A 21,736-nucleotide genomic window follows, 5' to 3' on the forward strand; every position below is an offset into this window, starting at 1 on the left:
TGTGTGGGAGATGGGGATACAGAGAGATTTTTGATGGCGTGCTTCATTACAGGGCTTCTTAATGTCCCATAGGTAAAAGATGTGATGTATGACTTCCCACTGCATTTGTTTTGGTTCACAGTATCTGCTTCACTCGAGGTTACAGTCAAGTTCACTGATGCATATTCAATGTGTAGGTCAACCATGATGCATGCTGGGCACAAAGCGGGTTACAGCTTCTGCCTCTAGTTGTTTTCTTGTCAGAGTCTGTGCCAGTAGACCTCTTACATACACTTAACGCTAAATATTGCGACTTCAATCGCAGCTCACAACCGCACACCAGGGATGGAACAAATAATTTAAACAGTTTTTGTGATGAGTTTTGTGGTATGATGCATTCTCGCCAATTGTGTCTATTTTTCATGGAATGGAAGGGGTAATTTTTAATAGCAATTAGGTACTTTTGGGTAATTTTGAGTTTTCTGTTGAACTTGTTTTGCACAGAAAAGGTTTGATTTACTATGAGGCATAAGATAGATATATCCTTTTACTACAGACAGTGGACAATCCTGCTTTTTGTGGCATTTATGGTTGTTATACATTTGAACAATGCATGTCAAAGGGACTACAGATGTGTTACACTGTTTTGACGTCAGGTGCTGTTTAAAATTTCTTAAATTAAATTAAAATTCACAATGATGTGAGTTATACAACAGCAATAATTTGCTATTTTAGGGCTTTAATAGCACACTGTATTACTGTACACTGGACTTTACTGCTGTACTAGATCACTCTACGAACTGTATTTAAATTGAGGTAACCATAGCAACAATACTCACGCTTCAGGCTGTTACCAGTCATCTCACCAGCAAAACTATTATAATGATGTGTTGAAGGATAAAGCTGGCAATGTCCTATATTTTTGTTACTGTCAACAAATGAAAAGACCAAAACTAACAATGTCTTAGTCAGCTTGTCATTGGTTTCCGACTTCTCCACCCTATCTGTGGCAGGCTAGGGGAAAAAATTAAAGTATGTATTTAACTTTGATTTTTAAAAAACAGTAAAAGTACAGTACCAGTCAAAAGTTTGGACACACTTTCCCATTCACTTGAATGAGAAAGTGTGTCCAAACGTTTGACTGGTGCTGTAAGTAATTTCCTAGAAGAAGTTAAGGAAGTTAATTTTTAGAAAACAGGAGTAAATTGAGAATTTATTGTGAACTGTTTTCATCTTCAAATTTGGTGCGCTAATGAGTACTTACTGCACCAAGACAATGTATGTGGGATCGGTTCAAAAATAAACTACAACTCATTAATACGGAGGTCTATGGCACAGTGAAATAAGCTACTGTATATCAGGCTTTCACTACACATGGAGCTCTTATTTGTAGGATTAATTCATTGTTGGTTTTGATCTTTTCATTGGTTTTGTTGACAGTAACAATAATACAAAATAGCATCAGACCTACCAAGTTTGAAAATGATTTTTAAATACCCTCTTTTAGTAAATGCCCCTCAGCTTTGTGTCCATTATTTGCCCCCACTGATGTGAAGACACTTCTCAGTGAATGTAGAGACACTTTGTGTTTGTTTTTTGCAAGATATCAAGTTCCTCAGACTGACCTGATGTGATACAATCCTTGTTTTGGATTGCACATCATATTTAAAGTCTCCTCATTAGTCACATCTGCAGTATTTGTAACACATATCATGCCATACTGCTTTACACCATCTTGCATTGTGTTGAATCTTCATCTCTCCTGCAGGCATCTTTTCAGCGCTCCAACAGCCATGACAAAGTGCGGAAGATAGTTGCTGAAGAGGGCCGTGCTGCTCGAAATCTGATTGCCTGGAGTGTCCCTCTAGAGAACAAAGAGGAGGAAGGTTGGTGGCTTGCACACAGAACAACAAAAACATTCTGGGCATGCTAATGTGCTCTAACTCTGCTTTGCAGCATGTACATTGCATTATTATTGCCACACATGCTATGGGTTCATATCAATATTAGTCAAGTCAAATTTATTTACATTACAAACCAAAGTGCTTTATAGAAAAATGAAAAAATACAGTCAAAGAATTCAAACCAAACAAAATAAATATAAGAAAATTGTTCATAGACAACATTATCTGTTTTAATATGCTATAAAAATTATGGGGGACTCAAAAGCATTACCTGATAAATAAATATTTATTGTTGTACTGTGGCAGAAGTTAGTGTTGCGTGTTTGTCATGAATTTGGGCCATGGGAAGATGCTTATCTGGAGCATTACAGAGACCATCTTTGGCAGTGTTATGTAATACACAGTCTGTGATGATGCCCAATGTAGACAGTGCTGTCATCTGTAATACAATGTGGAGCACAATACTAATCTTTCATCTCACGGCTAGTCTGATAAATCTCTAATGAGAACTGAGGATCACTAAAAGAGGTTTATGCATGATACTTGGTCATCCTTTATGGGATATTGATATTAAAGTTTGAGTTGTGGAATCCACTCTGCTTATGTGATCTAGGTATTTAGTCAGTATGATATTGTGATCAACCTGTTAAAGTAAGTTGTTTACATTCAACTTGTCTTTATAGTTTTCTGTATAACATGGCGTTGTTCCTTCACATTATTTAGGCTTTATAGTGCAGATGGCTCGTCTCGGGTCAGCCCTCTTAGAAACCCCACCACCACAGCCTCCCACACTTTCTCACTTTCGCTTTGCCCCTCCCTTCTTTTTAGGTCATTTCAGTAGTTTTATTTTAAGGCTTCTTTGCTGCTCTTTAGTTTAAAGCATGAATGCCAGAAATCTTCCAATTGCCATATTCCAGTTTAAGGTCTCATGTAGGTTGATCTATTTACATGTATCTTCTGCAACTGGATAGTCAATCATTGTTATTGCACATTTCTGACATCTGAATTCATCAGCAATAGGGGTAATACTTGTCAAAGATTATCAGAAGAATGTTGATTGTTAACTTGAAGCCCAGCTTATTAACTCTGTTTATTTCATCAGTTAGTGTACTTTATGTAAGGTTGTTTTTTTTCTCCTCTCCACATAGCAAAGTCCAAAAGCAACTCCAGTGGCAGTTCCAGGGCTCAGAGGATCAATTCTGGGCAACAAAGGAATAAGAAACAGGTTGGTATATCATCTGCTTCCACTAGAGGGCACCATACACCAAGCTAACACTTGTTTTTTCCTTTTGCCTCATACTTCACTTAAATCCTCTAAAGCAAACTCACCCCAAATGGATCTGTGATTTTAATGCAACTTGCTGTTTTTGCATCGTGTGAGTTAGTCTTGGAAAAACTGAGCTCACAAAAGAGCAGTACTGCAATTTCAGTGTGTGCAGTGCCTGAATATCCCTTTGCTGCACAGAACCAAATACAGTCCTAAGTCAGATCCCTGAACTTTTCACATTTTCAGTCCATAGCTTTATATCCATTACCTGGTTTTGTAGCTGGATGAGGTTGCAAAATTGGCAAAAAGACTTGTTTATTGCAACAAGCTACACAGAGAATATGATGAGGTTGGCCGTTATGACTGTGACAGCATCGACTCGGCCACTAAATTATTGAATTAGCTACTTTCTGAAATTCCCCAAATATACTGATATTTCTTATTTTAATATTTAATACTTTGTAGTACATTATGGTATAAACCCACTGCAGTAATTCTTGGCATCAATATTGCAAGAAAGGGTTAAAATCTAAATTATTCCCCCTATGTTAGCTATACATGCATGGTTGGTAATATAAGGCATAGGATAGCTGCACCCCCTGTCCAAACCAACAGCAAAAAGTGCAGTTGCTGCTATATATATATAAACAACTAGAGACTTACACGACACTGTAATATGCTTGGCATTGTCACACTTGGTCCATGCTCTGTCTCCACAGAATGCTGGTGTGGAAAGTAAAGGCACAGCTAGTGCCTTGTTGGACAAGGCGACTGAGAAGAGCCCCACCAAAGCAAGACAGCCCCGCAAGGTGGACCTGCGAGCACGCTACTGGGCGTTCCTCTTCGACAACCTGCGTCGGGCAGTTGACGAGATTTACGTCACTTGTGAATCGGATCAGAGTGTCGTAGAATGCAAGGTTAGTCTGCTTTTAAGGAGAGAAAAATAATTCAATAAACAACCCCTGCGGAAATGCAAAGTCTAGTTCCAGTGGGCTCATAATCTGAACTGAAAAACAGGATTTTCTTCTCAGTGGAGACTGAAGGTGTTAGGATTTATGAACACTAGAGGGAGACATTGAGATCCTAACAAAATTTCTCCCTCACAGCTCACATTCCTTTTGATTTCTGCTTTATGTCAGAGGGGCTCTCTGAAGGCTTGCTGGTGAGAGAATTATCACAGGACTCTCTCATGGGCCTGGCAGACTGGACTGAATATTGATGACAGAGTGTCAACAATATTGTGTGTGTGTGTGTTGTGTTGGTCATCAAGCATTTGCTGAAATGGGGTTTGGCCATTTCTGTCCCCTCTTTCTACATCTTTAGTGGTGGTTTTTGCAAAGGGCATAACATTAACAGCATGTCTGACATGGGTCTCTGTTTTGTGGAATTGTGTGTTTTTGTTTTGGTGCAGCCTTTGAGTGGACACGTTGTGATGTTGCCCAAGGGCATACTGGCATGTCCTGTGTTGTATTGATTCTCCTGCCATGCTGCATTATGCTGAGCTTGGTTCTGGTGACGGTCTGCGGTCAGTACCGTTGCCCAGTTCCCTGCGGTGTGGTCGGCTTGCTGTCAGTGCCACAGCCCAGCTCCCTGTGGTGTGATCACGATGTTGTCAGCTGGCCTGTGTCAGACATCTGGCTGCTAGGTGTTTTTTTTTTTTGTTTTTTTTCCCCTTTTTCATACCGCTGTATCTCTCTACACTCTAATGCTGTCTAATGGCCATGGAGCTGGTTGCTGTTCATAATCCCCATCCCACCCAGTTTGGGCTTAATGGACACTGATAGATGATGGAGTAATCTGGTAGGGGAAGCAGAGTGCTCTGATAGCCCCCAGCCACAATCCCCCAGTGTAGCTGTTGGCAATCTGCATTGTGTGCTCTCACACAAACGGCTCACTATTTTCCACATAAAAACTTATGGACATAAACACATCCATTGTCAGGAAGTGATTTCACTGCTAAAGCTATGCTACTGTAATGCTTTATGTAATTTTGAAAGATAACCTTATTGCCGCCCCTAATAGAACATGTTTTCCCGCTCAAAGGGAAATTGTTCACCCAGCAGAATGATTCATGTATGCTTATTGATAACGCCCCCACCTCTTTAACCCACAGCCCCCAGATCTAATTAGTCCCTATCAACTGTTAATTTATCCCATCCCTGATTTATTAGACATATCACCTAGAGCAGGAAAGAAAGGTACTGAGTGTTTCTGTTTGCTTGGAGTCGCTTGAGGTTGGACAATTCTTTTTAAATCATATCAAACAGGCTATTCTAGTCTTAAATGACTCAAAATAAAACAATCAAAACTGAATTATTAACTTGAGGTCAGTGACTTTAACAAAGGCTGTACCTGTGCATCCTTGTTTCTATGTATGGACCACAAGCTTTTACTGCCCATTCTTCTTTATGGCAGTGCATCTGGAAGGTTAAACATTTTGTCATTCCTCATGAAATGTTATGTGAGGGTTGTATTTAGGTAAGTGTGCCTGTTAACATGCTGAAAGCCACTTTATGGTGCCTTCACTCACTGTTGGTTTATCTGTCAGAGGAGCAGCAAACCTCTCTCCATCTCGGCCTTCATTACCAAATGAACGCTGGGCCATGGCGGTGGTCCTTGCCTGTTAACCAGCTCTAATCAGCAGACCTGCTGCTGGAAACATCTTTCACTGGCCTGACTTGTCTATTAACTAAAAGCACTGTGAAGCTTTACTCTCAATTACCACTCCCTTCACGCTCCCCATCAATCAGTTGTGTCCGTTTCATTAGAGCTCTGGGAAAAAGCTCCACACAGCCCACCGCCTCTGGATAACCAACACTTTGAGTCAGTCCAAGTGCAGATAATAGACACTTGCTTTTAGGAACTTGCCTACTCTGTTCTTTGTCAAACTTTTCAATTGAGTGTTTCCCTTTGCACATGAACATGCGTGGGCTTAAGATCCCTGATTTCACTTTTGTTTTTAAAAGGACTTGAATGGCAGATTTGGGCTCTCGACTAGCATTTAAAATTGCTGTTATTGGTTTCAGTTAAAAAAAAAAAAAAAAAAGTGCATGTCTGTCCTTTTTTAGCATTTCACATATGTTTTTCTGTTGTCTAATGATCCCAGAAAGATTTAATATCACAAACAGGCCCAAAGTAGAAAAGACTACAATGCAACACTTTATGCTTACATTATCCGATGGATATAAAATTATCAATGCAAAGTCTTTGAAAACATGGTTACATTGAGGTCAAGTTTTGCTTTATAGTATGGATGTTTAAGTGCTTCTTTTTTCAGACACTGTTATGGAAACAGTCTTGGTATTTTCTGGGTTTATGAAACTGAATGTATGTATTTTTATATTTTTGCATTTTTGTTGTGCAACAAATATTCTTAAGTGACATGCATGCAATAGATTTAGCTTTTTCTTTCTTTATCTGACTCCATCCCCATCCTGTCTTTTCATAATTGCTTTCTTTAGGAAGTGTTGATGATGTTGGACAACTATGTACGGGATTTCAAAGCTCTCATAGATTGGATCCAGCTTCAGGAGAAGTTGGAGAAAACAGATGCCCAGAACAGGTGATCCTCAGTTTCTCTTCCTCACTGCCTCTCTTTGTCTCTCACTCTCTTTCGCTTGCGCATTTTCAATTGCTCCCCGAGGTGAAATGGAAGTGCCAGTGTCTGGTCCCTGGCTTTGAGTCACAAACAGAACGGATCAATAGCCTTGGCTTTAATTCAAAGAGATCCATGAGTTTATTGGCTTCTCTTTAACACAGTGACCACGGCAACCGTAAATTGACTAAGAAATGAAATTCCCAGTGCTGCCTCCCAATTTGTTCATTTAAAGCTTACTGTTAATCAATAAGACAACCTGAAACTTTCACATGCCTCATTTATTGCATAAATCGCTGCAAGTAAATCAGCTATTCAACTGATCTGCCAAAAGAATGTGCCGAGCCTGTGTGTGTGGTTGGCAACTAGAAACCGCATTTAGTTTTAGTTTAAAAAAATGTTCACCACTTTCACATTATTTTTCAGGCCTACCTCTTTAGCCTGGGAGGTACGTAAGATGTCTCCGGGACGTCATGTAATGCCCAGCCCTTCGGCGGACAGAATGGTTCCTTCTCCAGGTGCACGTCGCACCCTCAACTTCGGGTAAGCTCTGTTTTACTGTCATTGTTTCTAGTTGTGCACTAAGGCCTGTCAGCTACCCCCATTTTGTTTTTTTTCATCACCATGATTCAGTTTTAACGATCAACACAAACTTGTATTTGATTAAAGTAGTATCATAAGGCATCTTGTTGTTAACCAGTCGATATTTGAAATTATGCACTATGCCTATTTTTGAAAGGGGAAAATGCAGACTGTTATCTAGCAGTAGAGCCATTGATTGCTGATGGTGAAGCATTTGTTTAATGCAATTTGTTGAGTCTCTCACTCTTTGGCCATACAATCAGTGGAAGGTGTAGATGAAAGTGTCAGTTAAAGACTGCTGAAGCATTGGTTCAATATGGGCAGTGCTCTGTAATCGGATGCTGCAGGAAATGGATATTGATCATGATGGAGGCCTGTTGCCCAATACAGTCCCATGCTATCTCCGAGCGGAGAGTGCTTGGGTTAAGATAGGCGCTGTCTTCAGATGGCTAAAGTGTCTTGGACAGGCAGCACGATAAGAACTGCTCAGAGACATGTAATGGCGTAATAAAACTAAATATCCAACTGTAAATGCTGACGGCAAAGGAGTCGCTAAAGGTGCTCATTTGTTTGTTCTCATACATGATGTGTGTGTCTTATCCAGTGGTCCTCCACCTGCACTGGCTGCAGCCCGGCTCTCCCACACAGGCCCCAGCTGGGCAGACCGAGTGAAGTGCACTCAGTCGGCCCCTAGCTCCAGTCAACTGACTACTTCTCCAGTAGAAAAACCAAGTAAGAAATCTCCCCCCTGAACAGACTGTATTCTTAAGAGAATTCATGTTCTTTCACACATCAAGAGCACAGTAGGACATCATGTTTTCCTTGATTGAAACTCATGTGTTTTCCAGGTAAAAAAGATGCTGAAGGCTGGGAGACTGTCCAGCGAGGACGTACTGCCAAGCCTCGTTCTGCTGCCATAGTTGCCAAGGTCAGTCCTGTCTTGGCTCACGTCACACCAAAACAGGACCGTGCCAAGGATAACCAGTCACAGCTGCCACCACAGGAAGAGCAACAGCTCCGTCCTCAGTGTCCCCCGGACAAGGACACAACCCAGGTGGACACTGAGCAGCAAGTCCCTGCGGAGCCTCAGCCCCTAGAGGAAGTTGGACAACTAGACAGCGGGAACATGATGGAGGTACTGAGGTTCAGTTCCTTGTGACGTCTTTCTCCCAGAGCATTCCCTGGATATCAATTATTCACAAGGAGCAGAGTAACACTAGACCATTTTATCAGCCACATTGTTTTTGTTTTGGGCTCCATGATATTCATAGACAGACTATCCAGACAGGCATATCAGCTTTAAGGCGATTGATTGTAACTCTGACATTTCAGAGGCAGAAAACCCATTTTCACTTTCATGAAATAAATACTCTGTCAATGCCTCTGGACACACTTGGTAAGAGTGTGTTATAGCCATCAGTTATTTTGAAATACAAATCTGTATTTCCAAATGTATCTGCTTATTTTGATCATAATTGAATGGTTAGGGCATGTCAGTACCAGCTTCCCTGCATGATTTGTGTTTTTCAGCTGTGTGTTGAGTTTTTTGACCGGTTTGACTTTTTTGTTATTGCTCTCATGAATTGCTTGAAATATGCATGTCTTTTAATTGCATTTGCGTGTGTCTGTGTGTGACTGTCGGTGCAGCCCCCAGCAGAGAGTGTACAAGACTCGGGGCAGTGTGTCGACGCACCCTGTGAAGACGCGCCTCCCCCCATAGCAGCTATTACCCCTTCCCCAGCCCCAGAGCCCACCCCATCCCCAGCCACAATCCCACCAACAGACATTACCATATCAGTCCCAGTCCCTGCCCTGGCCCTCTCCACATCCCCAGATCTACCCCAGACGGATGGGCTCAGTGCACTGTTGGCCTTGGGGGACAGTGGGGCTGAGGGGGGCGCGTCGCAGGGCATGGCCACATCTGCTCCAGGACAGGCTGAGACTCCCATGGCAGCGGTGAAACTGGAGAGTGTGCTGGACCCCACAGAGCTTTCTACTGTGAGTGCTGAGAGATGGAGGATTTGAAGGAGGGGAGGGCTGGAGGGGGGGCCCAGGATCCCCAAGGGTGCTTCACCGCCTAAACAAAGTCAATCTTAAGAAACCTCCAGACCAAATGTGCCGGCAAGGCTGCATAGCTCTGTGTAGTGTTGTTATAGCACCATTCACTGTGAAGAATAGCTGTGAGTAGATGGCTTTTATACCCCAGCAAGTGCTCTCAGGGTGTTACCCAAAAATAATCTCTTACCTTCTTTTAGTTATTTTGGCTTCTTTTAAAAAAAAAAAAAAAAAAAAAATTCCAGTTTGTATTCAACCCAGCATTAGATCTTTGTCTTCCCTACCTCAGGTGTTGTCATTATTATTAACACTATGGAGTGTTTATAGTATACGCCATAGTATTTCATACACTTAATCAAGTGAGATACTGATTTTTTTCTAATTCTAATCTGCACTGAAGGTTATTTAGTCTAAAATGTATCACCAATCTAGTTTTCTAATCTGTTCTTGGCCGGGCTACATTCAGACCCAGTACTCTTTAGCCTTCCTTTACATACCTCATGTAAGAGTCACCTACTATAACTACACTGTTGAGAAGACTCTCCCTTATTCACCTCTATAAGGTGACATAGAGCAGTGGCTTGCCATGAGTAATCTGTGACTTGTTGCCATATTATTGCCATGTCAGGGACACATATAAAATATAAACCACTAAAATACTTAAAATGTTGAAGTAAGCTGCCAACTGGAAGTTGCCTCTTTCCACCATCTCTTCATCCTCACAGTAAATGTGCCCTGCATGACTCTTGAATGCTTCCTCACTTGTGATTATTGTGATGATTGTGTGGTACAAACTGTGATTAGGTTGGTATGGTGTTCCCTTCAATCTTTGAATCACATACCCATGCACAAATCAGACCCATGTAAAATCTGATCCTTTATAACTATATTATCATAGGTGCTATACATTGATTGTTTTTCATTCAATTAGAAATATTTTCCACATTTCCTCTCCATGAAGTATTTACACTCAGTGGCCAGAAAAATAGAAACAGCTGCACTGTTCTAGTGGTGGTGCTTCAAATATACTGTCAACCAAATTTATATTAGAGAGGGGTAAAATATTAGAAACATCTCTTTGACACAGTATCATCAACAAGAAGTTTCACAATGCTATTATTATTATTATTACTACAGGACTGTTGTAGTGGGTTTCTGTTTTTCTGGTCACTCGGTTCGTTTGAACAACACAACATTTATGATATGTGAAATGCTGTGTGTGTGAGGTGGTATCTGTGCCATGTGTTCAGCCCCAGTCCATGGCAGAGGTCTTGGCCAAGAAAGAGGAGCTGGCCGACCGACTTGAGAAGGCCAATGAGGAGGCGATTGCTAGTGCCATCGCAGAAGAAGAGCAGCTGACCAGAGAGATTCAAGCTGAGAACAACGACCTGGAGACTGACAATGAAAGTGACTTCTCTGTAAGATAAATGATGCACCTTTTCTCTGGCAGCAAGTTATAGTTTGTGTTTAGATGTTTAATGTAAGTTCACATATTAAAAAAACACAATTTTTACTACAGGCTAGCATGGGCAATGGAGGATGTGGAGTCAATATGGATTGGAGTGACATGCTGGCAGATTATGACGGTATGGAGGTCCACATCTAAATGAAAACTGAAGTCTCATTCTTTTTCATATATCAAAAAATGTATTGAAGTCCATATATTGTCTTTGCCTATCTTCCTGTAGCTCGGGAGCCATGGCGTCAGAGTACCTCATGGGGGGACATGGTAGAAGAGGAACCTGCCAGACCTCCTGGACATGGGATCCACATGCATGAAAAATTGTCCTCACCGTCACGCAAAAGGTGCAACTTTTTTTTTTAAATGCAGTAGTTGATTGAATCTATGCAGAATTGTACCCATTCAGCACAACCAGCTTCTCTATGTGTTAAATGCCTTGATGAACAACACCTCAATCTACTCATTTGCAGCCCCTTATCCTATTATGACAAGGATTTAACCCGGCAGCCCGATAGTCAAAGGCCCACTTATTGTATCTGACCTTCTCTTAGCTTAGCTTACCACCCAGATCGTCTAAACAGGCCCTAGAGCCTATCAGAGTTCCCGGCTGCCTTGCGCATTGTTGATAAAGAAACAGAGAGATGAATGATCTGTTTCCATATTTTTGACAGAACCATTGCAGAGTCAAAGAAGAAACATGAGGAGAAACAGCTGAAGGCACAGCAGCTTAGGGACAAACTCCGGGAGGAAAAGACACTCAAACTGCAGAAGCTTTTGGAGAGGGTGAGTAAGCCATGCTGAGCTGACAGAAAGCACCCTAAAGAAACTCCATGCAAGCAAAGCCCAGACTGGCTCACAACGAGAGATTCTGTCAGCACACTGCCTGATAGAATCACCAAATATTATAACCTCCCTCCAGTCGCATCCAGGCCAGCTGGCCGCAGACAGTCGTGAGAGAGACCCCAGGCCAAAATCAGCAGCCTTTTATGAAGTTTGTTTTTGTTCTCCAGACCATGGCGAGATGAGTGAGTCCTAGAATAAATCAGGATTAACCACATAAATACATGAAGTGGTGTATATTCACGTTAATCCCCACGTGGACGCACTGGAGGAGGGTAGCAACTGATAGATCATGAATCCATTGTCTGTGCTGTTTTGAATAAAATACTACTACTACTGCTACTACTACTACTAATATACATTTTTTCTTTTTTTCTTTTTTCTTTTTTTTTTTTTACATTTCCATCACTCCTGCTGCTCCCTCCTCACTGTCTGCAGGAGAAAGAGGTGAGGAAATGGAAGGAGGAGTTGTTGGAGCAACGTCGGAGGATGATGGAAGAAAAGCTGTTACATGCAGAGTTAAAGAGAGAGCTGCAGCTCCAGGCGATTGTGAAGAAGGCCCAAGAAGAGGAGGCCAAGGTAGGGGAGGAACTCTCTTTTTAAAGGATGTAACCATATGCTTGTGACAGCTGAGGAATTTTCCGAATTAAGTGGCATTTGGAGCCAAACTTTCTTTTTTTTTTTTATTAAAGTGTTACATGATGTTCATACATAAACAGTGTCTCTGAAAAAAGGAGTGTGGAGATCTGTTCCAATGTTTATTTTAAACACATTTCAAAGGTTACAATATTTAGGCTAGAGACGACCAAACCAACATGCCCCCAAACCTTTGTGTATGTACATGCATCAATATTTATATACATAATATACTCCTTGTTTGAATATACAGTATAAATATATATCTTAATGTATAATTGTATGTCTGTACAGGTGAATGAAATCGCATTCATCAATACTCTGGAAGCCCAAAACAAGAGGCACGACGCCCTGGCTAAGTTGAATGAGTACGAGCAACGCCTCAACGAGCTGCAAGAGGACAGACAGAGGAGACAGGAGGAGAAGCAGGCCAGAGATGAGGCTGTGCAGGTGCTACAAAAACCAACGCTTAATCATTTCCTGCCTCTATGCTTCACATTTAATTTGTCTATAGGTTACTGTCACACATAAGCGCCTGTCTTATCCCTTTTTTTTTTTTTCTTTTTTTTCCCCCCCCTCCTCTCAAAGGAACGTAAGCGTGTCTTGGAAGCAGAGCGTCAGGCACGGGTGGAGGAGCTGCTCATGCGAAGGAAGGAACAGGAGGCTCGCATTGAACAGCAGAGGCAGGAAAAAGAGAAGGCCAGGGAGGATGCAGCACGGGAAAGGGCCAGGTTTGTTGTCCCTAATCCTTTCAGTATGAGAGTATATATACACACTGCTGGCTGCATCATCACTCCTTTTATTCAAACAGTCACTCTGATAAATGAGAGACTTGTATTTAGATGTACTTTTGTTTCTCACTGCTTTTGTATGTCTTATCTGAAGAGACCGAGAGGAGCGTCTGGCTGCTCTTAGTGCTGCTCAACAGGAGGCCATGGAGGAGCTGCAGAAGAAAATCCAAATGAAAGTAAGTTTTAAACTGTGCCACTTTGCTCCTCCAACAAACACCATCTCCGTTTCCCATATGACCCCTGGTATCCGTTTTTTTTTTTTTCCATAGCATGATGAGAGCAGCCGTAGGCATATGGAGCAAATCGAGCAGAGGAAGGAGAAGGCTGCTGAGCTCAGCAGTGGCCGACATGCTAACACAGACTATGCTCCCAAACTGACACCATATGAACGCAAGAAACAGTGCTCTCTGTGCGGCGTTGTGGTATGTATATTTCATCTGATCAGTCTCAGGGCTTATAAGCCAAGATAAGATACTACCCATTCTGGTCATTTTCCAATGAGCTCAAATTGACCCCTAACTAGAAGTTCACTCTTTGTTTAATTATCTTACTCTTCTGAGTTAATGTGTTTGGTACACATGGACATAAGGAAATGAAAAAGCCTCACTTGAGCAACTTTGCTTTGTTATTTGGCAGGCTGTATACATAAGACTGCTGATAACAAGGTGATTCAGAGGATTTTTGGAAGAGGGCACATTTTAAATGAGGATTTAACAGCATTGATTTAAACATGGACTCTTAAACAGAGATTCATGACCGGGCGTGATTATGCTTTTTCAAGTGTCAGGCAACAAATCCACAGCCAGACATATTTATCTGTGACGGACCGGCTACCACGGCAACAAGGGTGGGACACCTTGAGGATTCAAACCAGCATCAGATAAAGAGAGGGTTGAGGGTGAAAAGAGGGAATCTTGTTAAAATGTTTGATGACCTTGGCCAGCATCTGACACCGGGGATCATGAATGGGTCAGCAGCAGCAAGCACTTTATTTAATGACATTAAACACAAACCATCCAAAATGGGCTTGTTTCCAGAGATCAGAGAACAACGTTGTCTGATGTATACCTGCCTCTTGTTGTGGCCATTTCTCAGCCTTGCACTTCATTTAGACACCTATAATGAGTCCAGTGTTATCCCCAACTGGCAATACTTGACTTAATTGCATTATAGGGCAAGCAGATTAAGTAGACTGAAAGCGCATAGTAAGGCATTGTGAGAAATAATAAAATAACAATAACGAATATTAAACTCAGTATTAAAATCCCAGAGAATTATTGTCAATCACTTCCATTACTCTGTTTTATTAGAAAAAAAAGAATATACAATGAAATACAACCATAAATTTATGTCTGTATAGCCGAAGTTTAAATAATTTAAATAATAATGACTTGTGTAACAAATCACATTTCTCAGCTTTTGTTTTTAACAGAGGTTCAGAGAAAGCTAGTCATGTCCTACCGAAAACCTTGTGTGGTATATTATTTCACCAGTGTCCCGTGGGGCTCTGTTGACCCTTCCCTGCCTCTGTCTCCATTGTGTCCTCAGCAGTGACCTCTGACCACAGTGTTTGTGTTTGTAGATCACCTCAGAGGTGCACCTGTTCAGCCACACCAAGGGCAAGAGGCACCAACAGGCGGTTCGAGACAGTAGCAGCATCCAGGGACGGGAGCTCTCCGATGAGGAAGTGGTGCGTATCACCCACACCCACTACCAAGAACAAACATCCACTCATCCTGTTAAAGAATACTGCCCAGGCGCTGCTTGTGTCCATGTAAAAAGACAAAAGGGGACACCGCGGTTGTCTTTTATGACGTGGTCATTATTATTGTTTATGCATCCCTGGCTTTGTGAGATTACAAATGGGCCTTGAAATGTACACAGTTAGGGTTCAACGCTTCAATGGAGGGGTGACATCACCCCCTTGTCTCCAGGCTATTTTTTTTTGTCATGGAGCGCTTTCCATGGGAAGCCAGATCGTTAATGCAAGTTAACCTCTCAGGCTGCAATATGAGATTGGCTTTTCAGCAGTGCTCATTGTGAAGCTGACAACTGTTGGTGCTATACACAGCACCTTTGGCCCCAGCAGCTACTTCATTCAAAGCTTTTTTTTTTTTTTTCAATGGGGAATAATTGATACCCCCTCCGTCTCTTCCTCTAAATGATTTCCTTTCTAAATGCAGGTCTTTTTTTTCTGTTTGACAGCATGACAAACAAGGCAACAGAGAGAAGCACTTCAACAATATAGCACAGACTATATGGGCACTACTTCATATACATTGTTTCCCTGTCTGTATGATATATTCTTGTCAATAACCATATTATTAAGGCTTTACTGTCCCACTTTGCATCATGCAGTCAATACTAATCAGTCAAAGTTGCTGAACTCCAAATAATGCTTCTTGTCCTAACCTGTGTCTGGCTAATTTTGAATGTTGTACTTGACAGGGTATATTATTATTGGATTATGCTTATTAGTTACCGCAGTAACTATGATAGATAATATATAGACGTCCAGAAATACTTTTTCTAATAAAATGTGGAAGCTAATGAAGCTATCCAGTAGGGAAATGTCTAAAGACTTTGTTTAGATAGACTTTAGATGGCCCCTCATTATTTATATCAAAGCTCATTTTGGTGTCCAGTATTTCATTCATACCACTGCCAACTATTTTCCGGACTGCAGCTCCATAATTCTTCCTGCAATGAAAGGATTTTTAATTAAAATGAAGATGGTTGGCTCAACTGTGCAGAGGTCACACCATAGTTTTTCAGTGGAAGCGGACGACAAATGCCCTGTACCTTCATATTTAGTCATTTTCTCTCATTCTGAGGAAAACTCATGAATTAAATTGAAAATACAATGATTATCAACAGGGCAGGATCAATGAGAAAGCATGAGATTGTAATCACTCTTTTTACTCACCATCTGTCCAGGTTTAATATGATAATGACTTTATTTATTGATCACCTTTAGACACAGCAGCTCAAAAACACTGGTAGCTTCTTAGTTAGAAGACTCTCTCTGCTTGGCAGACACAACCAGTAGAGGGATCACTGGGCTGCGAAGGGTATCAGAGCTGACCTCCCAAAGGCACTGAATAGTCCTAAAGGTCTTATTGTTGACACTGCTCTGATAGCCACAAATTGAGAACCCTGATGAAATATCCAGAGTGCCAGCTGAAGCGAACCTCTCCCTCCCCTCGCTGTTTTGAAATCTAGTTATAGCAAAGAAGTTGCTGTTCAAAGAGAGATCCAAAGAATAGTTTCAGTTAAATTTTGGTGTCATATTTTTTTTTTTTTTGTCTTTGTATGACTTGTCCCTCCTGAAATGTCACTGATAGGATGTAGTTCAATACAAAAATGTCATATGAACCACTGTAGTGTAGTCCAGTGTAGTATCATATCTCATCTAGTAGCCAACATGAAATACAGCTGTTTGTTTCACACCAAATGGAAAGCCAACCTCGCAGGCCTTTTGTATGTGACAAAAGAGGCACGGGATGAACATATCCCATAGAATCTGTATTTGTGTAGGCTGCCTTTTTAGATCTGTGATAGGTGTGTTTGTGTCAGAGAAAGGGAGCGATGTTTAGAGCAGTATCATATTACTCTCACCAGAGGCAATCTGTGGCATTGTGCGGTAGCAATGCCCTTAGGCCAGCGTCTATGCTGCTTTGTTACAATCGTTCAGTGGTAGACACCTGTCTGTCATCAAGTCTGATCGTCTCTAACACTGCAAGTCTATAGAACTGCCTCTGAGTTTAGCCTCTTAGCAACTGGAAATGGAATATAATCATAGTGTATATATATTTGCCAAAGGAGCTATGTCTGTGTCAGCATTTCACTGTATTTGACAGGTTAATATTTCACCTACCTTTTTATGTTACCGGTGTGATTTTACAAAGGATGTTTTGGATGCGTTACTGAAACACTTCCATTAAAGTGAGTGGCTAGTGCATACTGGATAGCCTCTCAGAGAGATTACTGAACAGCTGCTTTCCAAGCGAGGAACAGCTAAGGTCATGAGTCATGACTGACCTGTAGTATCAGAGAGTAGAGGGCAGAGGTGTGTGCATACAAATACAGACACACACCCCCTTCCTAGGAAACACAATACCCTTTTCAGTACTCTTTTCATTTCCAGTTAGTTATCATTATCCATCTTTCCCTTTTATTTTATTCTTAAAGCTTAAAGGATAGATCCATAGTTTTTCCAAGTCTGTCTTAAAACAACAGAAAAAATGTGAACCCAACCTTTTAAATGATTCTTAATCTCTCCAAGTGACCTTATTCATACATGAACTGCTTTCACATATTGGTCAACATTAAGTCAAAAACAGTAAAGAAACCATTTTATATTCATTCAGTTTTCAGCACTTATTCATTCTTGCACACTTAAGCCCTAGTGTCCTAGTGACACCTGTATTTTCTGCGACTCTCAGTGAAAACCCCTATTCAGGTAGCAGGTGCACTGACATCACTTGTGACCAAAGGGTATGACGTCCCACAGGCAGGTTTAGTTTGACTGCTGAATGGAAACCCTTTATCTGTGAGGCCATCCTATCCTCTGGGGTGCTGGATGACAGCATAATTGGGTAATTGGTTTCTTGCACATGCATCATGTTGTTCAAATTGGGTTACATTCCCCTGTCTCCTGGTGGAAATATCGGAATCATCTGACAGGGCCAGACAGGAAGCAACACCTCCAGCCCTTTAGCACATCTGTGGGCGAGTGGCTTCAAAAGACTGTAGCTTATAGGAGGTAATTACACGATACAATAGTGTTATTGAGAGGTGTAGATCTACATGTCACACTATATATTCAGTGCCATATCAGAAGTTTATAACTTCTACTTACAGACATTTAACTCGGATTATGTTTGCTGTTCTATTTTCATAGTATTTCACTGCTGTGTAACCTAACCTCACTGAGAAAAAGGCAACACTTCTTAATGAGATAAATAATAACATTGTACAATAGAAACTACTCTTCCTTGGAGTATAGTCTTACTTTTGGCATTTGCCATCTAATGTTTTCCGTACTATATTTGTATCGTGGTGGAAGAATTATTCTGATTTTTTTCTAAGGTAAAAATAATAATTTTTGCATTCAAAATTTTACTGAAGCAAAAGTACAAACCTATCATCAGCAAAATGTTGTGTATCCCAAGTAGTTTCATCTATAACAAAACCTCTTATTTTATAATCTGATTACATGTTTTTAATGTAAAAGCTTAATTCACAGAGAAACTGTGGAATAAAAAGTACAATATTTCCCTCTGAAATGTAGTTGAGTAGAAGTACTCGGAGAAACTGGAAATACTCTGTTCTTACAGTGATTGGATGTATTTACTTTCCACTGATGTGTGTTGTTTTGGCACCAAAAAACAGAGACACAGTTGTTTCCAGAGCTTGTTATAACCAATTTATGTTAGCAATGTTTTTGATTTATTGATTGTGTCTACTTTAGGAGCATCTTTCCTTGAAGAAATACATTGTGGATATTGTGACGGACAGCTCCGTTTCTTCTGAGAGCGTGAAGGATGGGGAAGAGAGGCAGAAGGCACGGAAGAAGGCAAAGAAGCTCCGCGCCAGGATGAACTCCAGGTCACTTGTCCATTTTCTCCCTCTTTCTGTCAGACAGTCTGCCTCTTTCCATCTCTCCCTCTCCATCCTCTCAGAGTCAGAGGCAGAGAGGACAAAACTGTGCCCGCACTTTTTTTTTTTTTTTTATGAGCGACAAGGAGAATGAAAGCAGATGTTATGTGCATCCTGACTGTCCACAAGCTAACACTGATGAGCTTAATTTATGACCACTTTCTGTGATTGGGCAGCAAAACTGCAAATCGATCTTTAGGGTCCCGGCTTCCACCTGTAAAGAGCTTTCCTCCAAATTGCTGCCATGGCACTGCCAAATCTGAAGCCTCTCTCTGTGTACAGGATGTATGTTAAAGTATGTATGAACCATGCCTATTTTTCTTCTTCGGAGCTATTGATTTTTAAATGAAGTATCAAAGAAAATCAATAGTAATCAACAAATAGGAGGCAGCACTTCTGTGTGTCAGAACCTGGACCTGAGCTCAATCAATTTAACTGGCTGTCACAACAGGGAGGGAGGGAAGTGAAAAGAGACAGGAATTTGACAATACTTACTGTAAGATGTTATTGATGTTGATTAGTGGGAGGATACCACCTCAAGCATGATGACTATATCTGAGATGTATATTGTCAGGAAAGGAACAATGCATACTAAAAATAATTAAAAGAGGCGTAAAGCAAAATCTAGTTTTTATTAACCTAATTTGGTGACTGAGGAATCTCAATATATCAATATATCTCTGTATAGAAGATTTAAGGTAGCCTTTAAATACTGAAGTCACATTTTCAACACAGAAGTGATAAATCATATTACAATCCTGTAACACTAAAGCGTAGGTTCACAATTTCAATTTCAAGTCTGTCTTAAAACAGTTGTCAGGTGCACATATGATCATTTAAACAGGTTTTGCTGGCAGTAACCGTTGCTCCTGTTCATACTGGCCATTTAAAAATCCCCTCATAGTGCGGTTTTAACGTAAGTGATGGGGGACAAAACCTACAGCCACTGTTTTATGTAAAAATGTATTACAACATTTATTGTAAGCTAATATGCAGGTTCAGATGTCTAAATCAGTCAAATCAAGTAGATATCTTTCAAAGTTGCAGAAAAAAAAGCACAGAGAAAATGAACACTCTTAAATGCTAGCTAAACTTTAAAAGAGACCGAGTTGTTTGTTCTCTGCTGTTGTCTCTAGACATTAAATCTGCTACTGGAGTAATAATACTTTTTTAGTGGTAAGTAGTAATAATTACTATGATAAGTTATAATTAGTTTGTGTATTTAAAAGACCTATAAAGTCATGAATTAAAATTTGTAAAGCTTATTTGAGTGTAGGACGCTTTAATGATCCTAAAAGAGCCTCAAAGCTCTTATCATCAACATGAGATTGTGAGTATGAATGAGTCTCCACTCTTTGGCTCTCCTCTCTCAGTTTATTAGATCACTTTCATGAACACTGCATTTTCTTGAATCTCAATCAGCAATCTTATTGTGTTGGTCAGAAGGGGAATAAGAGGCAGCTACAAGCTGAAACACATGAGCCGTTCTGCTACAGTGCTTTATTCTCCTCGGTGCTGCTGTTTTTGGCTTCGTGAGGCTCAGCGGTACTGAGAAAGTGACAACATGATCTGTCTCTGTTCACTGTCACTCCATCACCAGCCCTGCTGAGAGTAGCACTCAAAGGCAGCAGGCTTTCAAAGGTCATAAATAACGCAGAGCCCCAGTAAACATAAAGGTGAGCCGCTTCACCACCGGGTGGAAATGAACCGTTTTATTGGAGCACCGTATGGTGTCCGTAAAACGTGAGTGCTTCTCACTAGACTTTTTGCTAGGCCAACATGCAGCCCTGTTCTGTCATAAAGCAGTGCACACACATTTTAACCCACATGTTATTTTTGCGGCTTGGCTAACTTCTCTAATAACAAGTGTATTGGGAAGAAAAATATGCTATTAACATTTCATGTAAGTAGCCTGTCAGTTAGTGTCAGGATGGGTTCTGAACTTTGAAACTAAAGACTTCGCTCATGCTCTTGTAGGAGCCGCTTGCCTGTAGCTGGTTGCTTGAGGTTCGCTCAGCAAGGAACAGAGTGGCCTGTGTGTGTGTGTGTACCTAAGATGGTGGTGTGTATACAAAGACACTCCTGTATAGGGTATGGAGTACAGTCTGAGGTGGTAAGCATGACCCTCACTCATTTCACCCAGTCTGCTGCCATAGCTTAGGGCAATCTGTCCTGCTTGTATATGAATATAAACACTTATAAGCTAAATGGGCTTTAAGATGTGGTGTGTTGATATATAATAAGTATAATGTTTTACATTTGTGGGTTATACTCCTCTTCATTGCCACTGAAATGATGGTTGACTTTCTTTTTTAGGCCTGTGTTGTGTGTATCATAATCAGTGTGTTTTTTAGGGACATTGGAGAGAAGTGAACTTTTGTGTGTCTGTAAAAGAAACAGAATCTGTTGTGCTTTGAACTGCTAAAATAGATTCGCACTGTAGATTTGTGCTTTCTATGTTATTGCCAATCACTGATATGAAGCCAGTTTAACTTGGGCTGCAGCCTGATTCTGACAGTAATAAATTGCTCAGCAATGGCTCCCTGTTTAACCTGGATACGTATAAACCTGTCAGAGATTAATATTGTAATATCACAAATGAGAAACAGGGCAGGTATAGATCAGGCCCCTCTGAAAGCAAGTCTGTGTCACCCATTTGTTCTGCTCACAGGGCATGGAAAATTACTATATCTATCTCACAACTTGTCCGGTTGATATTTAATGCTGTAGGTACACTCTTATGGCATTTTTCTGTAATGTTTTTCTCTGAACAGGTGTTTTTCCTGATAGTAATATGGCTTATCTCATAAAACTTTTGTTTGTTTATTTGATAAGACAAGGTTGTATTTTTCATAGTAGTCTTTGAAATAAATTCGCACTAGTTACAGGTATGCAGAAAGTGAGTTAACATTTAAAACTATGGAATTAATACAGTAGTACAATATCTTTTTGAATGCTATAATA

General features: G+C 40.7%; 1 protein-coding gene across 3 annotated transcripts in view; it reads left to right on the forward strand.

The window, feature by feature from the left end:
• The window catches only part of scaper (S-phase cyclin A-associated protein in the ER), a 58,351-nt gene that overhangs the window by 2,827 nt on the left and 33,788 nt on the right, over positions 1 to 21,736 (forward strand). For 2 of the 3 annotated variants that reach the window (XM_067589760.1, XM_067589761.1), the window contains exons 2-20: positions 1,748 to 1,865; positions 3,032 to 3,108; positions 3,870 to 4,067; positions 6,612 to 6,712; positions 7,172 to 7,288; positions 7,932 to 8,059; positions 8,176 to 8,462; positions 8,975 to 9,325; positions 10,633 to 10,800; positions 10,902 to 10,968; positions 11,071 to 11,188; positions 11,516 to 11,627; positions 12,123 to 12,263; positions 12,615 to 12,770; positions 12,909 to 13,051; positions 13,206 to 13,287; positions 13,381 to 13,533; positions 14,694 to 14,801; positions 18,585 to 18,721. In XM_067589760.1, the coding sequence (XP_067445861.1) occupies positions 1,748 to 1,865; positions 3,032 to 3,108; positions 3,870 to 4,067; positions 6,612 to 6,712; positions 7,172 to 7,288; positions 7,932 to 8,059; positions 8,176 to 8,462; positions 8,975 to 9,325; positions 10,633 to 10,800; positions 10,902 to 10,968; positions 11,071 to 11,188; positions 11,516 to 11,627; positions 12,123 to 12,263; positions 12,615 to 12,770; positions 12,909 to 13,051; positions 13,206 to 13,287; positions 13,381 to 13,533; positions 14,694 to 14,801; positions 18,585 to 18,721 (2,762 nt within the window). The remainder of the gene's footprint in view (positions 1 to 1,747; positions 1,866 to 3,031; positions 3,109 to 3,869; positions 4,068 to 6,611; positions 6,713 to 7,171; positions 7,289 to 7,931; positions 8,060 to 8,175; positions 8,463 to 8,974; positions 9,326 to 10,632; positions 10,801 to 10,901; positions 10,969 to 11,070; positions 11,189 to 11,515; positions 11,628 to 12,122; positions 12,264 to 12,614; positions 12,771 to 12,908; positions 13,052 to 13,205; positions 13,288 to 13,380; positions 13,534 to 14,693; positions 14,802 to 18,584; positions 18,722 to 21,736) is intronic. The other variant, XM_067589762.1, reaches the window with a different exon arrangement.

This window comes from Thunnus thynnus, chromosome 5 (assembly GCF_963924715.1).
Source record: "Thunnus thynnus chromosome 5, fThuThy2.1, whole genome shotgun sequence".
In the NCBI taxonomy this organism is placed as follows: domain Eukaryota; kingdom Metazoa; phylum Chordata; class Actinopteri; order Scombriformes; family Scombridae; genus Thunnus; species Thunnus thynnus.